At 35.6% G+C, this 15,293-nt stretch overlaps 1 protein-coding gene across 2 annotated transcripts; it reads right to left on the bottom strand.

The window, feature by feature from the left end:
• Positions 1–2: 2 nt before the first annotated feature.
• On the bottom strand, positions 3–15,202 carry LOC124533688 (chromodomain-helicase-DNA-binding protein Mi-2 homolog). 2 transcript variants are annotated; one of them, XM_047109131.1, is made up of 20 exons: positions 15,022–15,202; positions 14,519–14,589; positions 14,046–14,168; positions 10,197–10,338; positions 9,288–9,433; positions 8,856–9,029; positions 8,500–8,685; positions 8,006–8,152; positions 7,795–7,920; positions 7,477–7,649; positions 7,186–7,309; positions 6,630–6,779; positions 6,348–6,523; positions 6,035–6,209; positions 2,497–5,940; positions 2,128–2,322; positions 1,510–1,672; positions 798–940; positions 356–414; positions 3–283 (listed from the first exon to the last, which is right to left on the bottom strand). In XM_047109131.1, the coding sequence occupies exons 1-19, from the start codon at positions 15,056–15,058 to the stop codon at positions 406–408; spliced, it is 5,904 nt and encodes a 1,967-aa protein (XP_046965087.1). In that variant the 5' UTR covers positions 15,059–15,202; the 3' UTR covers positions 3–283; positions 356–405. The 2 variants fall into 2 exon arrangements, with proteins under 2 accessions (XP_046965087.1, XP_046965088.1); XM_047109132.1 differs by having other exon boundaries at positions 8,862–9,029.
• Positions 15,203–15,293: the final 91 nt, after the last annotated feature.

Genomic DNA, 15,293 nt, shown 5'->3' with positions numbered 1-15,293 from the left:
AATTTTTACGTAATTGTATGATTTATTCAATTTTCATTTTTGGTAAATTAAAAATAAAGATTTCATAAGTCCACAATCACTTACGCAGTAAAACAAGATTCATACAGATCAGGATGAAATAAATAATATTGTGAGAGTTCTGCTCTAGTATGACGTAATATTATGTTACCTAACATAACTGCACTAATCACTAATTATATCACTTCAAACCCAAGGTGGAACAGGAATCTTGGAAAAGCTTAAATCTAAATTATTCGTCTAAGCGCGATGCCAAAGCAGGTCACTGAAACAAATACAAAAAATCTTTAAATGTTATAACAAAAAAAAAAAAAAATAGTAATGCAACCTTACATACCTGCACGCTTATGTCAACTTGATTCTTGTCAATTAATTATTACCGTAGGCTTATGATTTCTGAAATAAAAATAAATGGTTAGCAACGATGGTAATCTACAAACTGTTAATTAATTTATAATCCAAAAATTATGAAGTAGTAAAGTAAAGTAACAGCCTGTACATTTCCCACTGCTGAGAAAAGGCCTCCTCTTCCATTAAGGGTTGGTGGAATGCACATGTGGCAGAATTTCGATGAAATTAGACACATGCAGGTTTCCTCACGATGTTTTCCTTCACCGCCGAGCACGAGATGAATTATAAACACAAATTAAGCACATATATATATAGTGGTGCTTGCCTGGATTTGATCCCAATCATCGGATAAGATGCACGCGTTCTAACCACTGGGCCATCTCAGCTCTCAGCTATGAAGTAGGCCATATTCGATATATGAAACTTACATTAGACGAGGGGGTGGCGGGCTGTCCGGGCACGGAGTACTGCGGGCGGAAGTTGGTGAAGTTGGCGGCCGCCGCGGCCGCGGGGGAGAAGCCCGGCAGCGAGCCGCCCGCGCCGAACCCGGCCGGGAACTGCGCCATTTGAGCTGCCGAACACGACCACGGTTACATTACTTATACTCCATACGAGCTTCCAGTCGTTCTAAACAATCTCAAACTCAAACTGAATTAACTTTATTCAATATAGAAGTAATATGTTTTTAGTAAATAAAATAATTATTCGTAATTTTATAACGCATTTTTATTCCATATATATATATTTGTAATGACATAACAATTAATACGTTGCTAAGGAACTAGATTCTATATTCTAAAGGATATGACAAGAAGCATTACACTTTCTTATTGATGGTAAATTGATACACTACAAAGAAATAAAATACCCTTGACCTGAGAAGAACCGGCGAAAGAAACTTAGCGGGTTTTTTTTTTGTTTGTCTCATATATTATATAGTAAATAAACAATTTAATATGAGATGAAATAGCCAGGAGGCGATCGTGTCATTCCCAAGGTGTGCAATGTTCTACACGGTACAAAATTAAAATAAATACTTCATTAATACAGTAAAATGATAAATCCTATCTCAAGTTCTAGGTAAGGAAGTAAAATTTATTTGAATAAAACATAGATAATAAATATGAACATAGCTGTTACCTGCAGGCACAGGGTTGCCAGCGGTGGCGGCCAGGCGCGAGAGTATGGAGCGCTCCGACATCTGCAGCCGCTGCGCCACCGGCGGGATGCGCGCCAGCGTGGCGGGTAGGCGGGACACGTCGGACTTCATGTCGGACAGCAGTTCCTCGAGTTGGTTCAACACCTGTGTGTACAGACATGAATTGATTTAGTTTCGTCTCATATATAACATATTATAATCGTGAAATAATAATGTGACATCCAGTATTATAAATTAATCTATTTCGTCTTTATGATATACATATCGAGAGTCGAGATCTAGTGGCCTTGTGGTTAGAACGCGTGCATCTTAACCGATGATTGCAGGTTCAAACCCAGGCAGGCACCGCTGATTCATATGCTTAATTTATCTTTATAATTCATCTCGTGCTCAGCGGTGAAGGAAAACATCGTGAGGAAACCTGCATGTGACAAATTTCATAGAAATCCTGCCACATGTGCATTCCACCAACCCGCATTGGAACAGCTTGGAATATGTTCCAAAAACCTCCTCAAACGGAGAGGAGGCCTTTAGCCCAGCAGTGGGAATTTACAGGCTGTTGTTGTTTTGTTGATATACATATTTCGAGCGCCCCATACCTTGTGCAGTACGGCGTTGGCTGGCTTATTGCCGGCCAACGACTCCTTGCTGAGATGCTGGTGCGACTCCGCGAGACACTCCACTTCGGCGAAGCGCGCGTTGAGCGACATGGCGGGGTGGTTGGGGTCCTGCGTCAGGTTCAAGTACGCGGCGCGCCGCAACTGCTCCTCGATGACTAACGCTTGTTCCAATAGCTGATAATAATAAATAAAATTAAGTAAATATGATAATGCCATTAACAGTGTAGTAAAGTGTATTTTGTGGCATGTCAGAGCCGTCATAGATTAAAAATTATGTAGCATATTTTTGCACCCTATCAATTCAACTGGTTAGTAACATTTAGAGTAATATTTTAAGTTTTTATTTACCTTGAACCTTCGAGCCAAGAATTTGTTCTTAATCTCGAGGAAATTGCCTTTGCCGACATCCATCTTGAAAGGCTCGTTTATAATGGCAAATCGCAAGTCATTTTGAATGTCCTGCCAGCGCCCGTAGCCGTGCGTTACGATACCAGCCAGCAGCCAGTAATCATGCCGTCTATGCCAGATCTCATACTCTCGACCAGGCGCGGCGGCACGTTCTTCGTTCAACCACAAAGTATGTAATTCTGTAAAACCACCATCAGCTATATTGAACATAAACTTGCGGCGCTCTACTTTGAGATCTTCTTCCTCTTTAACGAGTACTACGTCATCATCATCGTCTTCTTTCTTTTCCTCTTTATTAGGCTTCTCGGAAGCTTCTGATTCAGCCTTATCGCTCTTTGCGTCATCCTTTTTGTCTGGATCTTCTTTCGGCTCTTCTTTAATTTTCTCATCTTTATCTTCTTTTTTCTCCGTTTTCTCTTCCTCCTTTGAAGGTTCTTCATCTACAGACATACGTCTTTCGTCTTTAATTTCCTCTTTTATATCTTTTGTAGAATCCTTATCGTCTGGTTTTTCTTTTTCTTCTTTAATATCACTGGTATCCATAGGTTCATCTTTCTCTTTCTCTTTGCTATCTTTCGAGTCGGGTTTTTCATCCTTGGCTTCTTCCTTCTCGTCTTTCTCCGACCCACCTGGTGTAGGTGCTTGACCAGATGCTTGTGTTATTTGCGTCGGAGCTGGTGAGGGCGCCGCCGAAGTAATAGGTGTAGCTGTAGAAGGAGCCGGGCTAGGAGCAGCGCTTTCTGCACCGGCAATCTTGACAGGTTCTACTGGTTTACGAATTAATTCAGGCATACTATAATAGCCATTGATGTGTTCAAACTCTTGTACCTTCTTTCTAATTAAACTCATGACACCGATTCGTGTCAATACGTGCTGTCTCGATAATCCTTCTCTTGGAACACCATCCGCAAATGTTTCCGCATTATCTGCACCAGGTTCGCACAAGTGTCGCATAAATAGAGAAACATAGGCTTTGAAATTACGTTCAGATTTTCCTCTAAGATCTCTGACTAACCACTGCGAGTTAAACGCATCTTGAGGCGGCATACCATATCGCATAATTGCGTTGAGGAACGATTTTCTTTGTCGGGCGTTAAAACCAAGAACTTCCATATTTCCACCGACGCGAGCGAGCAGAGGTGGTAACGGTCTATCTCTTTCTTCACGTCTTTCAAGTCGACGCTTACTGCGACGACTAAGCAAATCTCCATTATCATTCTTTTCATCGAAATCGTCATCTTCTTTGTCATCCTCGCTGCCTTGAGAGAAATCAGAGTTGTAGTCAGAGCCATTCTCTTGCCATGTTGTATCTTCTCTGTTTTCTGTCTGTGCAACACTACCGTCATTATAATTAACTTGTTTTCTTACCCTTTTGCCTTTACCAAGGGTTCTTGCTTGATCTTCTTGATGCTGTTCATAGTGATGTCTAAGTAATTTAATCCAGTATGCTGGATCAGTATTTTCAGCTTCCTGTTTAATAATCTCAGTATCGACTTCTTCTTCTCCGTCTCCTTCTTTGGTCGAATAGCTCGCCACTTTAAAGGAGCTAAGATATTCATTAGCCCAGGATTCTTTTTGTTCAATACCTTCTTTGGAACGATCTAGCAATTCTCCAACGGCCCTGTCGTCATAGTGAATAGCTTCTTCTTTGCCCTCCTCTTCTTTGAAAAGCTCTTCAGTACCAAATCTAAGAATATCGTCCAATTCTTGTTTCGTAAAATTAGCACCTTTCCCGCCCATACCAGGGCGCACAACCAAGTGAGTTAACATCATTTTCCTCTTAGCAACTTGAGTAACCCTTTCTTCAACACTGTTACGAGTTACGAATCGATAGATCATGACCTTGTTGGCTTGTCCAATACGATGGGCTCGCGAGAACGCTTGAATATCGTTGTGTGGATTCCAATCAGAATCGTAGATAATTACAGTGTCAGCAGTAGCTAAATTAATACCCAAACCACCAGCTCTAGTTGATAATAGGAAAACGAATTGCTGAGCGCCGGGTGCATTAAACCTATCAATAGCTTCTTGTCTTATTGTTCCTGTGATACCACCATCAATTCTTTCATATTTATATCCTTCGCCTTCTAAGAAATCTTCTAATATGTCTAACATTTTTGTCATTTGAGAGAAAATGAGGACCCTGTGTCCTTGCTCTTTAAGTTGTTTTAACATCTTGGACATGAGAACAAGCTTTCCGGAAGCTTTAATTAAAGCTTGTGTATCATAATTCCCATGAGGACCAAGAGGCGCTTCTTCAGCCGCTACAGGGAACAAGTATGGATGGTTACAACATTTCTTTAAGTCCATCATCACATTTAGTAAGGACACAGTCTGACCACCGCTCTTTGGATTCAGTGCTTCGTAATTTCTTGTCAAGATATATTTGTAATATTTTTTCTGCATAGGGGACAACTCAACACGGACAATGAACTCCGATTTCGCGGGCATATTTTTCAATACATCAGCCTTTAATCGCCGCAGCATATGCGGACCCAGCATTTCATGAAGCCTCTTTACTTGCTCTTCTTTCGAAACATCTGCAAATTCGTTTTGGAAAGCAGCTAGTTCATTGAACTTATCCTTATTTAAAAAGTTTAAGAGATGGAACAATTCTTCGAGATTGTTTTGTAATGGTGTTCCTGTCAGTAATAGTTTGTAATTAATGTGGTATCCAGCGAGAAGCCTAAAGAACTTAGACTGATTACTTTTTAGTCTGTGAGCTTCATCTACAACGAGTACAGCCCATTCAATAGATCCGAGGCAAGTTGAGTCAATTGATATAAGTTCATATGAAGTTAAGAGAACATTGAATTTCACTTGAGATTTGATTTTTGAAGGTCTTCCACCTCTGTTCCCGCCATCGTCAAAAGTAAGTTCATTCTCGCGTATAACGGCTCTGGAATCTTTGTCACCAACATATGTAATGCAGTATAAATCTGGAGCCCACAACTCAAATTCTCTCTCCCAATTAATGATTGTTGACAGTGGAACGGAAACAAGGAAAGGTCCTTTACAATGACCCTCTTTAAATAGAGAATAAAGGAATGTAACAGTTTGAATAGTTTTTCCGAGACCCATCTCGTCAGCAAGAATAGTGTCGATTCCTTGTCCCCAAGAGTACCGCAACCAGTTAAGACCTTCCAACTGGTATGGATGGAGCTGCATTCCAGTTTCATATACAAATGGTGGTTGATCTTCATACTTCTTATTGAGATTTGTGGTTGGACGATCTGGTGGTGGGTTATACTTTCTGCCTTTGACTTGTAATCCACTGCTACTCTCATCTTCATCAATGTTGTCTTTGTTCTTGCTTTTTCGACCAGCTTTCTTGCCTTTGCTTCCTTTAGTTTTACCTTCAGAAGTGATGAATGCACGCATATCCTAAAACACCATAATTTTATTTATAAAACTCATTTCATTATATTATTATATTCATGTATATATATAATAATGAAAAATATTAGTTAAAATGTACCTGATAATATTCCATGGCACACTTTAGTCCAGCAATGTCTTCGTGTTCCGATTCCCATGTAGCCTGATCATACGATAGATCTCGCCATTTTACCAAAAAAAATGTAGTACCGTCACGAGATGTGCGGTGATTTATCACCCTATGTACTATCAACCACTCGGGTTTTACGCCATATCTGAAAAGATTATTAATAAATAATTCAACCATCACCTTGAGATAATTATACTACAAAATAGTAAGCACATAATACAAAATAAGTCTATACACGAAATTGTAATCCATAGTGACAAATTAGTGTGCCTTGCATTGTTACCTGTAGTATTTTTCTTCCAACATTTTCTCATCAGAGTCTTGCTCAACGCCATTTTTGTTTTTCATACGCTTTCTTCGTCCTTCACGCTCCTCTAATGGTTCTTCCAATTTAGGTGGCTCTTCAGGATCCGATTTGCGCATGTAGTAACGATACATTAGCGGGTGGAACACGTCCAGCTGTGAATAATTAAAAAGAAAATAAATAAACATATCTCAAGACCACCCCTATTATAGAAATTTGTAACTATTGTTATATACATTATATAAATTTTGTTTATTTCACCTGTATCTCAGATATCCAGCTGCAATGCCAGTAAGAACGCTCATGCCACTTGACAAAGAACTCTCTTGAACGCGGTGCCTTTGATTTTGCCGGTTGTTCCTTCCATCGCCATGTCAATATTTTCGCCACTTTACCATCCAGTGGTGGACACTGCAAATAAAGTTAAATAATGTTTCAATATACAACAACAACAGCCTGTAAATTCCCACTGCTGGGCTAAAGGCCTCCTCTCCCTTTGAGGAGAAGGTTTGGAACATATTCCACCACGCTGTTCCAATGCGGGTTGGTGGAATACACATGTGGCAGATTTTCTATGAAATTTGTCACATGCAAGTTTCCTCACGATGTTTTCCTTCACCGCTGAGCACGAGATGAATTATAAAGACAAATTAAGCACATGAATCAGCGGTGCTTGCCTGGGTTTGAACCCGCAATCATCGGTTAAGATGCACATGTTCTAACCACTGGGCCATCTCGACTCATGTTTCAGTATAAAGAGCTTCAATTTTAAAACAGGATACAGTTACTAAAATTGTAATTTTATATATAAACTCACACTACATCGAGGGCACTTCCACTCCCCATCTGGAATTTCATCTAAAGGTGGATTAAGACAGAAACGATGATAGGCCGATGGACAGGAATCACAACACAATAGCTCTCCCCCATCTTTGCAAATCCTGTAATGAAAATTATACTTATTACTTGCTACATTCATTTTATTATTTACAAAAGCTATCATTACCTTTATTTGCAATTAATTACACATAACATTAATTCAAATTATCCTTTAGACTGTAAATAAAATTTAGTAAATATTTTTGATTTAACCATATGTGTAGCTTACCTGCAAAACTCTTGATGCTCGTCATCATCTTCTTCTTGATTGCCCTCAGCCTCGCAGTGAGGACATGACCAGCGACCTTCCGGTGTCTCTTCCAGTTCTGGATCAAGACACACCAAGTGATATGCTCTTGGACATGTGTCACAGAGAATAATTTCACCTCCTTGCTGACAAACCTGCAAATAAATTACACTTTTACATATTGTATAAAAGTCTAATATATAAAGTTAGTGTAGGTAATTAAAACCCATTGATTGTTTGAATACTCATTTTGTATGGCGAGGCAAACAGGTATCAACTAGTTAGTATATGAATTCCCACCTCACAATAATCCTGATGTTCCTGCTCGCCTTCAGCACCATCAGGGAACTTATTTGTTGTCTTCATTTTCTTCTTTTTCTTGCTCTTATTTCCGATTTTGGTCTTAGCCTTCTTCTTTGGTTGTTGCTATAAAATAAGTATATGTTTAATAATATATAACAGAGAAATAAATTGTTTGAATAAGATTGTTGAGATTCTTTAGTATACTAACTGGAACATTAGGATCTTCCTCTTTCGGTTGTGGGGCCTCTTCTGTGTTAGCTGGTGGCGGTTTAGGATCCTCGGCCTCAGCCAGCATCTGTTCAAACTCTGCATCAGAATCTGTATTCGCTCCCGCACTACCTTCTTGATCTTCCTCCTATGAAAATAATCAAACATGTTTCATAAATATATATATTTTTACAATTACATCATGAATATAGTGCCTTAGTTTTTAACACTCCAAGGAAAAGGATAAGGAAATTTTTAACGTTATTAAAGGCAACTGCCAGTAGAGAGTGATTTTACACATGGGTTCTTTATGGGTTTATGAGAATGTAATTGACCAATAAGTAACAGCCTGTAAATTCCCACTGCTGGGCTTAAAGGCCTCCTCTCCCTTTAAGGAGAAGGTTTGGAAAATATTCCACCAAGCTGTTCCAATGCGGGTTGGTGGAAAATTGACCAATAAGCATAAAAGATATTTCATATATAGCTAGTACTCACACTGCTAGTGCGCTTTCGTTTACTGAACTTGATCTTGAGCGTAGGCACCTTCGGCTTGCGGCCCGGCTTGCCGCGCGGCGTGCCCGTGTGCTTGGGCTTGCGGCCGCGTTTGCGAGGAGCCGGCGTTCCCTCGTCGCTCACTCCCTCATCGTCTTCCTCCTCAGGCTCCTCGATGGAGTCATCAATCTGAAAATTAAATTATTTATTCAAAACAACTTGAATAAGTCTCAAATTATATTGTTTGAAATCTGCCATTTAAAATGTGATAATAATTACAGAAAAAGAACATAAAAAATATTTTCTTTTATTAAGAGTTGATAATATAGGGATCTCTATGGCATTCGTAATAAAATCACCTTTACTTCTTTAGGGGTGCGTCCAGGACGTTTAGGCACGTAATCTGACGTTGTAGATGTGTTTGTATTCTCTTCAGAACCCATGTTCTGACTGCCACCATCCAGGTGTGGATTCGTTTCACAGAATAATCGCCATTTGGCAGCTACCAGCATCATCAACTTTGATACAGGTACCTAATGAAGAAATATAAATTACATAGATTTTTCTTAATTTAACATTACTGAAAGATTATGAGATTGATAAATATGCTGATTCATTTATTTAAATTTAAGAAATTTCTTATATTTTTACTAAATATAAGGTACAAACTTTCTCCTTGAGAAGAGTGAAGTTCATTGCCTCATACAGGGCGAAGGTCTTAACAGCATTCATGGACTGAACTTTTTACTTTTAAATTTTATCAATTTAAGGGAAAACAATGATGAACTTACCTTTGGATTTTCCTTGACAAGAAGGGGACGTACATGTTGTTGGAATAACTTGTAACTGGTTAAATTCTCAAGATCAGCATCTGAGTACTGAATGTTAACATCCGTGAGAGCAAATGAAGAGCATACTTCCTCAACGGTGGGCATGCCTGGCAATCATATAAATAACACTATAACATCAAATATATTCATTCACATTTAATTTACGAACACCTTAATGATTCCATTTAACTAAAGGTTATATTCTAAATGATTTTAACAGGTCCTTAAAATTATTGTAATTACTATTGTAAATATAATTATTATATATTTTTTGCCAATGTTTATAACAAAATTTACTAATAACTAGATATTTTTTATTACATCTCAAAACAAATTGAGGTTATAATAATAACATAAGCAAAAACTTTTAGGATTTCATAATCAATAAACTAGTAAAGTAAGTATTACTATTATATGTAAATATGTAGTTATACAAGAATGATTATTAAATAAAATAAACAGATAAAACAAAAATTATTAATGATTATAAATTATAATTATGTAAATAAACATTTTTGTCTGAGTACTTTTGAATATTAATAAATAAATAAGTTTTAATTACGTGCAAATTGGAGCTTAGCTGTAACACCAACATTTTATATTATGTTTAACGAAAATAAACAGTACATTTTTAAAATAAAATTTATGGTCTATAATTAACAAATATACAAAAATTGCATGTACTGCTGCTATCATTTACCATAGGTACTAATCTATATTTTTTTAAAGATTAAAACAGTGCCCAAATTGATTGTTCATCCTATTAAGTTTATCACTTGTGTTAGGAGTTTGGACGACATAGGGTCATCTTGCGACATTTTATCCGTAACTGCTATTGACGCTTAATAGCAGAAAAGTTTTAATATTTACCAGAGCCCGAATCGGACGCAACAGGAGTCGAAGTATTATGTTTGCTTCCTCGCCCTTTGCGAGATTTCTTGCTCGACGACACCGCGCTCAGCGCGTAGTCGCTGTCACCTTCAGCCTCGACTTCCGCGCCAAAGTCGTCGTCCTGGTGAGAATTATTATATTACGTCAAACCTTCAATTCTAAGTGATCAAATTACATTCTGAGGTTCGAGTTAAATTATTTATTCTAGAACGCATAATACCTACACATAGTATTTTTACGTTACCCTTTTACACGTTTTAATTGTTTTGTTTCTAAGTTTTATGTTCTTTTGAAAAAGTTGTATTATTGTAGGTTCAGCCAATGATTATTATATATTATATGTAAAATACGTCTGCCACCCCGTCGTCGCACTAGTTGTCCAAAGTAAATGGGTAGAGGTCTTGTGGACATTTAGAAAGAACATTTCCTACGAAATTTTGTTTTTTTTTTTAGTTTTGTGTCTTATGTCTTATGAATTAGTCAATTAAAAAATTAATGGTTATCTGAAATGGCAATAACTGTGACATCCTGAATGCCTGTAAGGTTAACTTAAAATTGCTGTTTTTTTATTGAGAAATGATGAACATAAAACGTTAATTGTAACAGTGATTGTTCAGTCATATAATAAACTAGGGCTCCTGCTTCGCACGGATACAAAACTGATACTAAATATTCTACAAATATATTTTATTACGACGTTCACTACCTTTTTGTCATTGGACAATACAAACCGCTATGTCCCTTTATTTGAAATGTATAGTATCTTCGAAAATATCAATTTAAATTACATGCTGTAATTAGGCGCATTGATTTATAATAGAATGGATATTCATGCTGTATTACTTAAGATCACTACGTCAATAAACCACTATTTCTCGTAAAAAGTAAACGTTAAAAAATGACTTGTGGGTTATTCCTAAGATATACTATCGCGTACTTTTTGTAGACCCTTACTACTACCTAACTGTACTACAGAACTGTACACCTTAAATGCACATTTTTGATCAACATTACGAGATATTGTAAGTGCAAAAAAATAAGTTTATTAAAATGAGTTAATTACGAAATCAGATTAGAAACCACTTAAGAAAAAATTAAAATTGTTTTTCCACGATATTATGAATATATTATACATATATAAACCCTCCTTTTGAATCAGTAAATCAATTAACAAAAACCACATCAACATCCATTGCGTAGTTCTACAGATTAACATACACAGGAACAGACAGACAGCGGGAAGCGACTTTGTTTTATACTATGTAGTGATAATATATAACATAAATAAATTAAAATAATTGAAATTATTTTTGTTATCAAATCAAATTCAGTCAAACTATACACTCACCGGCTCGGAAAATAAAAACCAATAAAACCCTGACTTAAAATAACCGGTGAAAAACTCAGCGGCTCTTTTTTATTTTTACGTGTTATTATTAGGATGTACTGTAATGTGTACTGTACGTTTTTAGAACTATTTGAGATCACTAATGAACAATCTATCTAAATATAGATAGATTTCATCAAAATATTAGCAAATTCTAAAAATAAACGTACACAAGTCAGGGGTTAATATTCGCCGGTTCCGATAGAGCATATAAAAATAATAAATAACTACTTCCCGGTATACCTATAACCGGTAAGACGAAGTTGTAACTTCTGAACCCTTGAAAGCTTTACAGGTAATATTAATAGTCTACTTAAACGGAGTATATTTACAGTTTTGTTAGTTTAAGATAGCCGGTGTGCTCATTTATAAGTAACGAAGTTTTTCATAAATTAGTATACGATTTACGGACTTAGGCTACATTCAGATGGCGTTCCGTTTTATACTATAAATTTTTTCAGCGACGGCGTATGTGGTTGTGAGAGCGAATTCGCACACACAACATTCCAAATCGTGTAAAAATATCGATCCGACAAAATATACGGTGTGGATATAACCTTCAGTAGCGAGTAGCGTCGGATCCGTCAAAAAACGATCCTGTAAATACGGAACTTCGGTGCGAATGTCAACGTACTTACGTTATATTATGGATTTTAAGTTAAAGCACTAATCAGCTCTCTCTCTTTCTTACATCATTGATTTAACATTCGAAAGAAGAAGACATTGCTTTACATATCACTCCCTAAACATTATTTATGCTATGTGAAGCTGTTAATGAATGATAAGATATAACCTAAAAAGTAACAAATACCTTTTTCAAGATATGTTTGATTGTTTAATGTTGAATAAAGTTCGAACGAAAGAACGTTGTTGTTTATTCCAGAGAATAATTTCTATTCTATTTAATACTGGCACACCAATTGTTCATTTTTTACTAGCGACACACCTGTCTTTTCACATATACATTTGGTACTTTTTACATCGTATAAAGTGCCAAATGTATAAAGTACGATGTTATCGAAGTCTCGAAAACAAAAAGTAGATTAGGTTATTACTTCAATTAGTTTATACGAACAAATTTTAGAATATAGTTAGATAGTAAGCGAATCAAAACAGCTTGTTAAAAGCTTTGTTAGGAAGCTAGACATAAATACAAGTGCAAGATTTCAGTAAATCCTGTCTACACTTATTAAATTTATGACTGTAATAATTCATATGAATCAATATTACAATTGTTTTAAATTGAAATCAACATTAATATATATTTCAATCAAGGAGATTGAATCGAGTGGTTTTATTTTTATTCAGGTCAAAAATAAGACTGACGTCATTAAAATCTAAATATCCTAAAATATTATACATAAGAAACCGAGCTTGTTTGTTACGCTTTCACATTTTAACTGCTCAACTGACAATCATGAAATTTTGCATGCATGTTATCAGGTGTACAAGAATATAGGGCACCTAACGCTTGCCCCACCCTGAACGCGAGCGGAACCGCGGGCAGAAACTAGCAATACATACGTCATTACAGCGTAGGTATCTTTTGTGACGGCAATGATTTTATAAAATCGATAGAATTTACGAATTCTCTAAATCCAATTACTTTCTATAACTATCTACAAAAGAGAAGATCCTTGTCCTATTTACTTGATTTCCCTTCATAAAAACATTCATAGAGCTTAAAGTTCTGTAATCTTGTCAGGAATTTGTACAAGCCTACCTATGAGTAGGTACTTGTTACCTTATTGAAATCAGTTAACACTAATACATGAATAAACCACACCATGAAAGATTGACTTTAAACACCTCAGAAAACACATTACATTTAATTGAATATTATGTCAGAAAGATCACCAATACTAATATTTTGACCAACATTTTTATTATGTTATAAATAAATAGACAAGGATATACTGTAATGTTTGATTTTTATCATTTGATAATAATTAATCTGTAATATATTTTTACAATTTATTAATTGTTTATTGATAAATTGCCATAAGATATATTTATTTACAATACATTACTTTCTGTGAGTTTATTATTAATTCATATTAATATTAGTTTATGATTTTAATAAAGTTTACACAGATTTGGATCATACAAAATGCTGTTTACCGAACAACTTTTTTTTATATTTAATAATTAATATTTATGCTTTATTTATTGTATATTTTGAAATATAAAAATGTGTAAAATTGTTATTATTGACATGAACAAAATGATTTATGAACTACTTTTATTTGAGACATCCATTGATTATTTCTATTAAAATAGATATTTAAGAACATATAGATAAGATAGTCTCTATAGACGAGATAATAAAGATGTGAGGTGATGTGTGTAGTGATGACTATAGAATTGATGATATGATGAAATTCTATATTATAAATTATAGTCATCACTTTTTACAAATTAATTAGAAAAAATCTACTTACTTCTTCACTTTCATTCTTGCGCTTCTTCTTTTTCTTTCTTCCCTTTTTTTCTTCCCCTCTGGCTTTTCTTTTCTTTCCTTTCTTTTTCTTTCTGCCATCTTCTGGAGAATAGTCATCATCCTCCTATCACCAAAATAATTCAAAGATTAAATTAAAGGTGATATATTATATTTTAACAATTTAGTATTATGTGATATATGACATATTATTGTAATAATTTATGCAATATTTTCTCTCGATTATGGCTATTTAAAAAATGTTTAAATTTTTTTTTGCAATTTTTTTACTCTTGTTAAGAGTACAGTTATGAGTATATTTAAAAGTGTTAACAATGATAATTAACATCAATAAAATTTATGGAAATGCGACACACGTAATTTATAAGATGATGATGATGATGGTGATGATGATTAATTATGTGCAATTTAAGTGAATTAAAATTATTAAAAAATATTAGTATTTTAAATAATTACCTTTGGGGGAGCTTCATCACTCTCTCCTGAGTTATCATTTTGACCCTCACCTTCCTCCACGTCCTCGTCGCCTGCAACAAATATTTACAATAAAGTGGTCAAACCAGTCACTATGCTTTCCACCTGCACACCTTAGCAAGCACATGAGCATCATCATTTTTTGCGATGCACGCGCACTTCTAGCCATAAGGTCACTAATCCCTTTGTTTGGCGGCGTCCATTTTGTTAAGTAGTAATGAGGGGATAATGCATGTTCTTTTCTGTCACAAACTGCCACATAAAAATATTTACACCTAAATCATAACAAATATGCCAATATAACACTTAATCACATATCACTTTTTATCACTTTGTTTTATATCATCAATTTGCGTATACACCTCACTATGAAAGCCGAAATTTTTCAAAATTTTAATTGCTTACCGCAAGTAAACATATGATACCGCTATTCGCGGCTTACCTATGACATGCTAGGAACTAAATCGAGTAAATCGAACCTTTACCTGCGAAAGATCCATCTACTTCATCATCTGATGCCATTTAGACAACTATATGACACAATCCAAAGAAAAATCAAAGATTTTAGTCTAGAAAAGCTAAAGGACGCGCAGTTTTTGCGACAAATGGTAATTAATTCAGAAATTGATGCCGCCGTCACTACGAAGAACTAGTGTGCAATAGCGACATTTTCTTTCTCTTTCAATTACACCCGGTACCACAGATTATTCAAAAAATTGTTTTTGAAACTCTTTTCACTTGGACTAAGCTATGAATA

The sequence above is a fragment of the Vanessa cardui genome, chromosome 11, assembly GCF_905220365.1.
Source record: "Vanessa cardui chromosome 11, ilVanCard2.1, whole genome shotgun sequence".
Lineage (NCBI taxonomy): Eukaryota > Metazoa > Arthropoda > Insecta > Lepidoptera > Nymphalidae > Vanessa > Vanessa cardui.
This window is presented reverse-complemented; position numbering and strand designations above follow the sequence as displayed.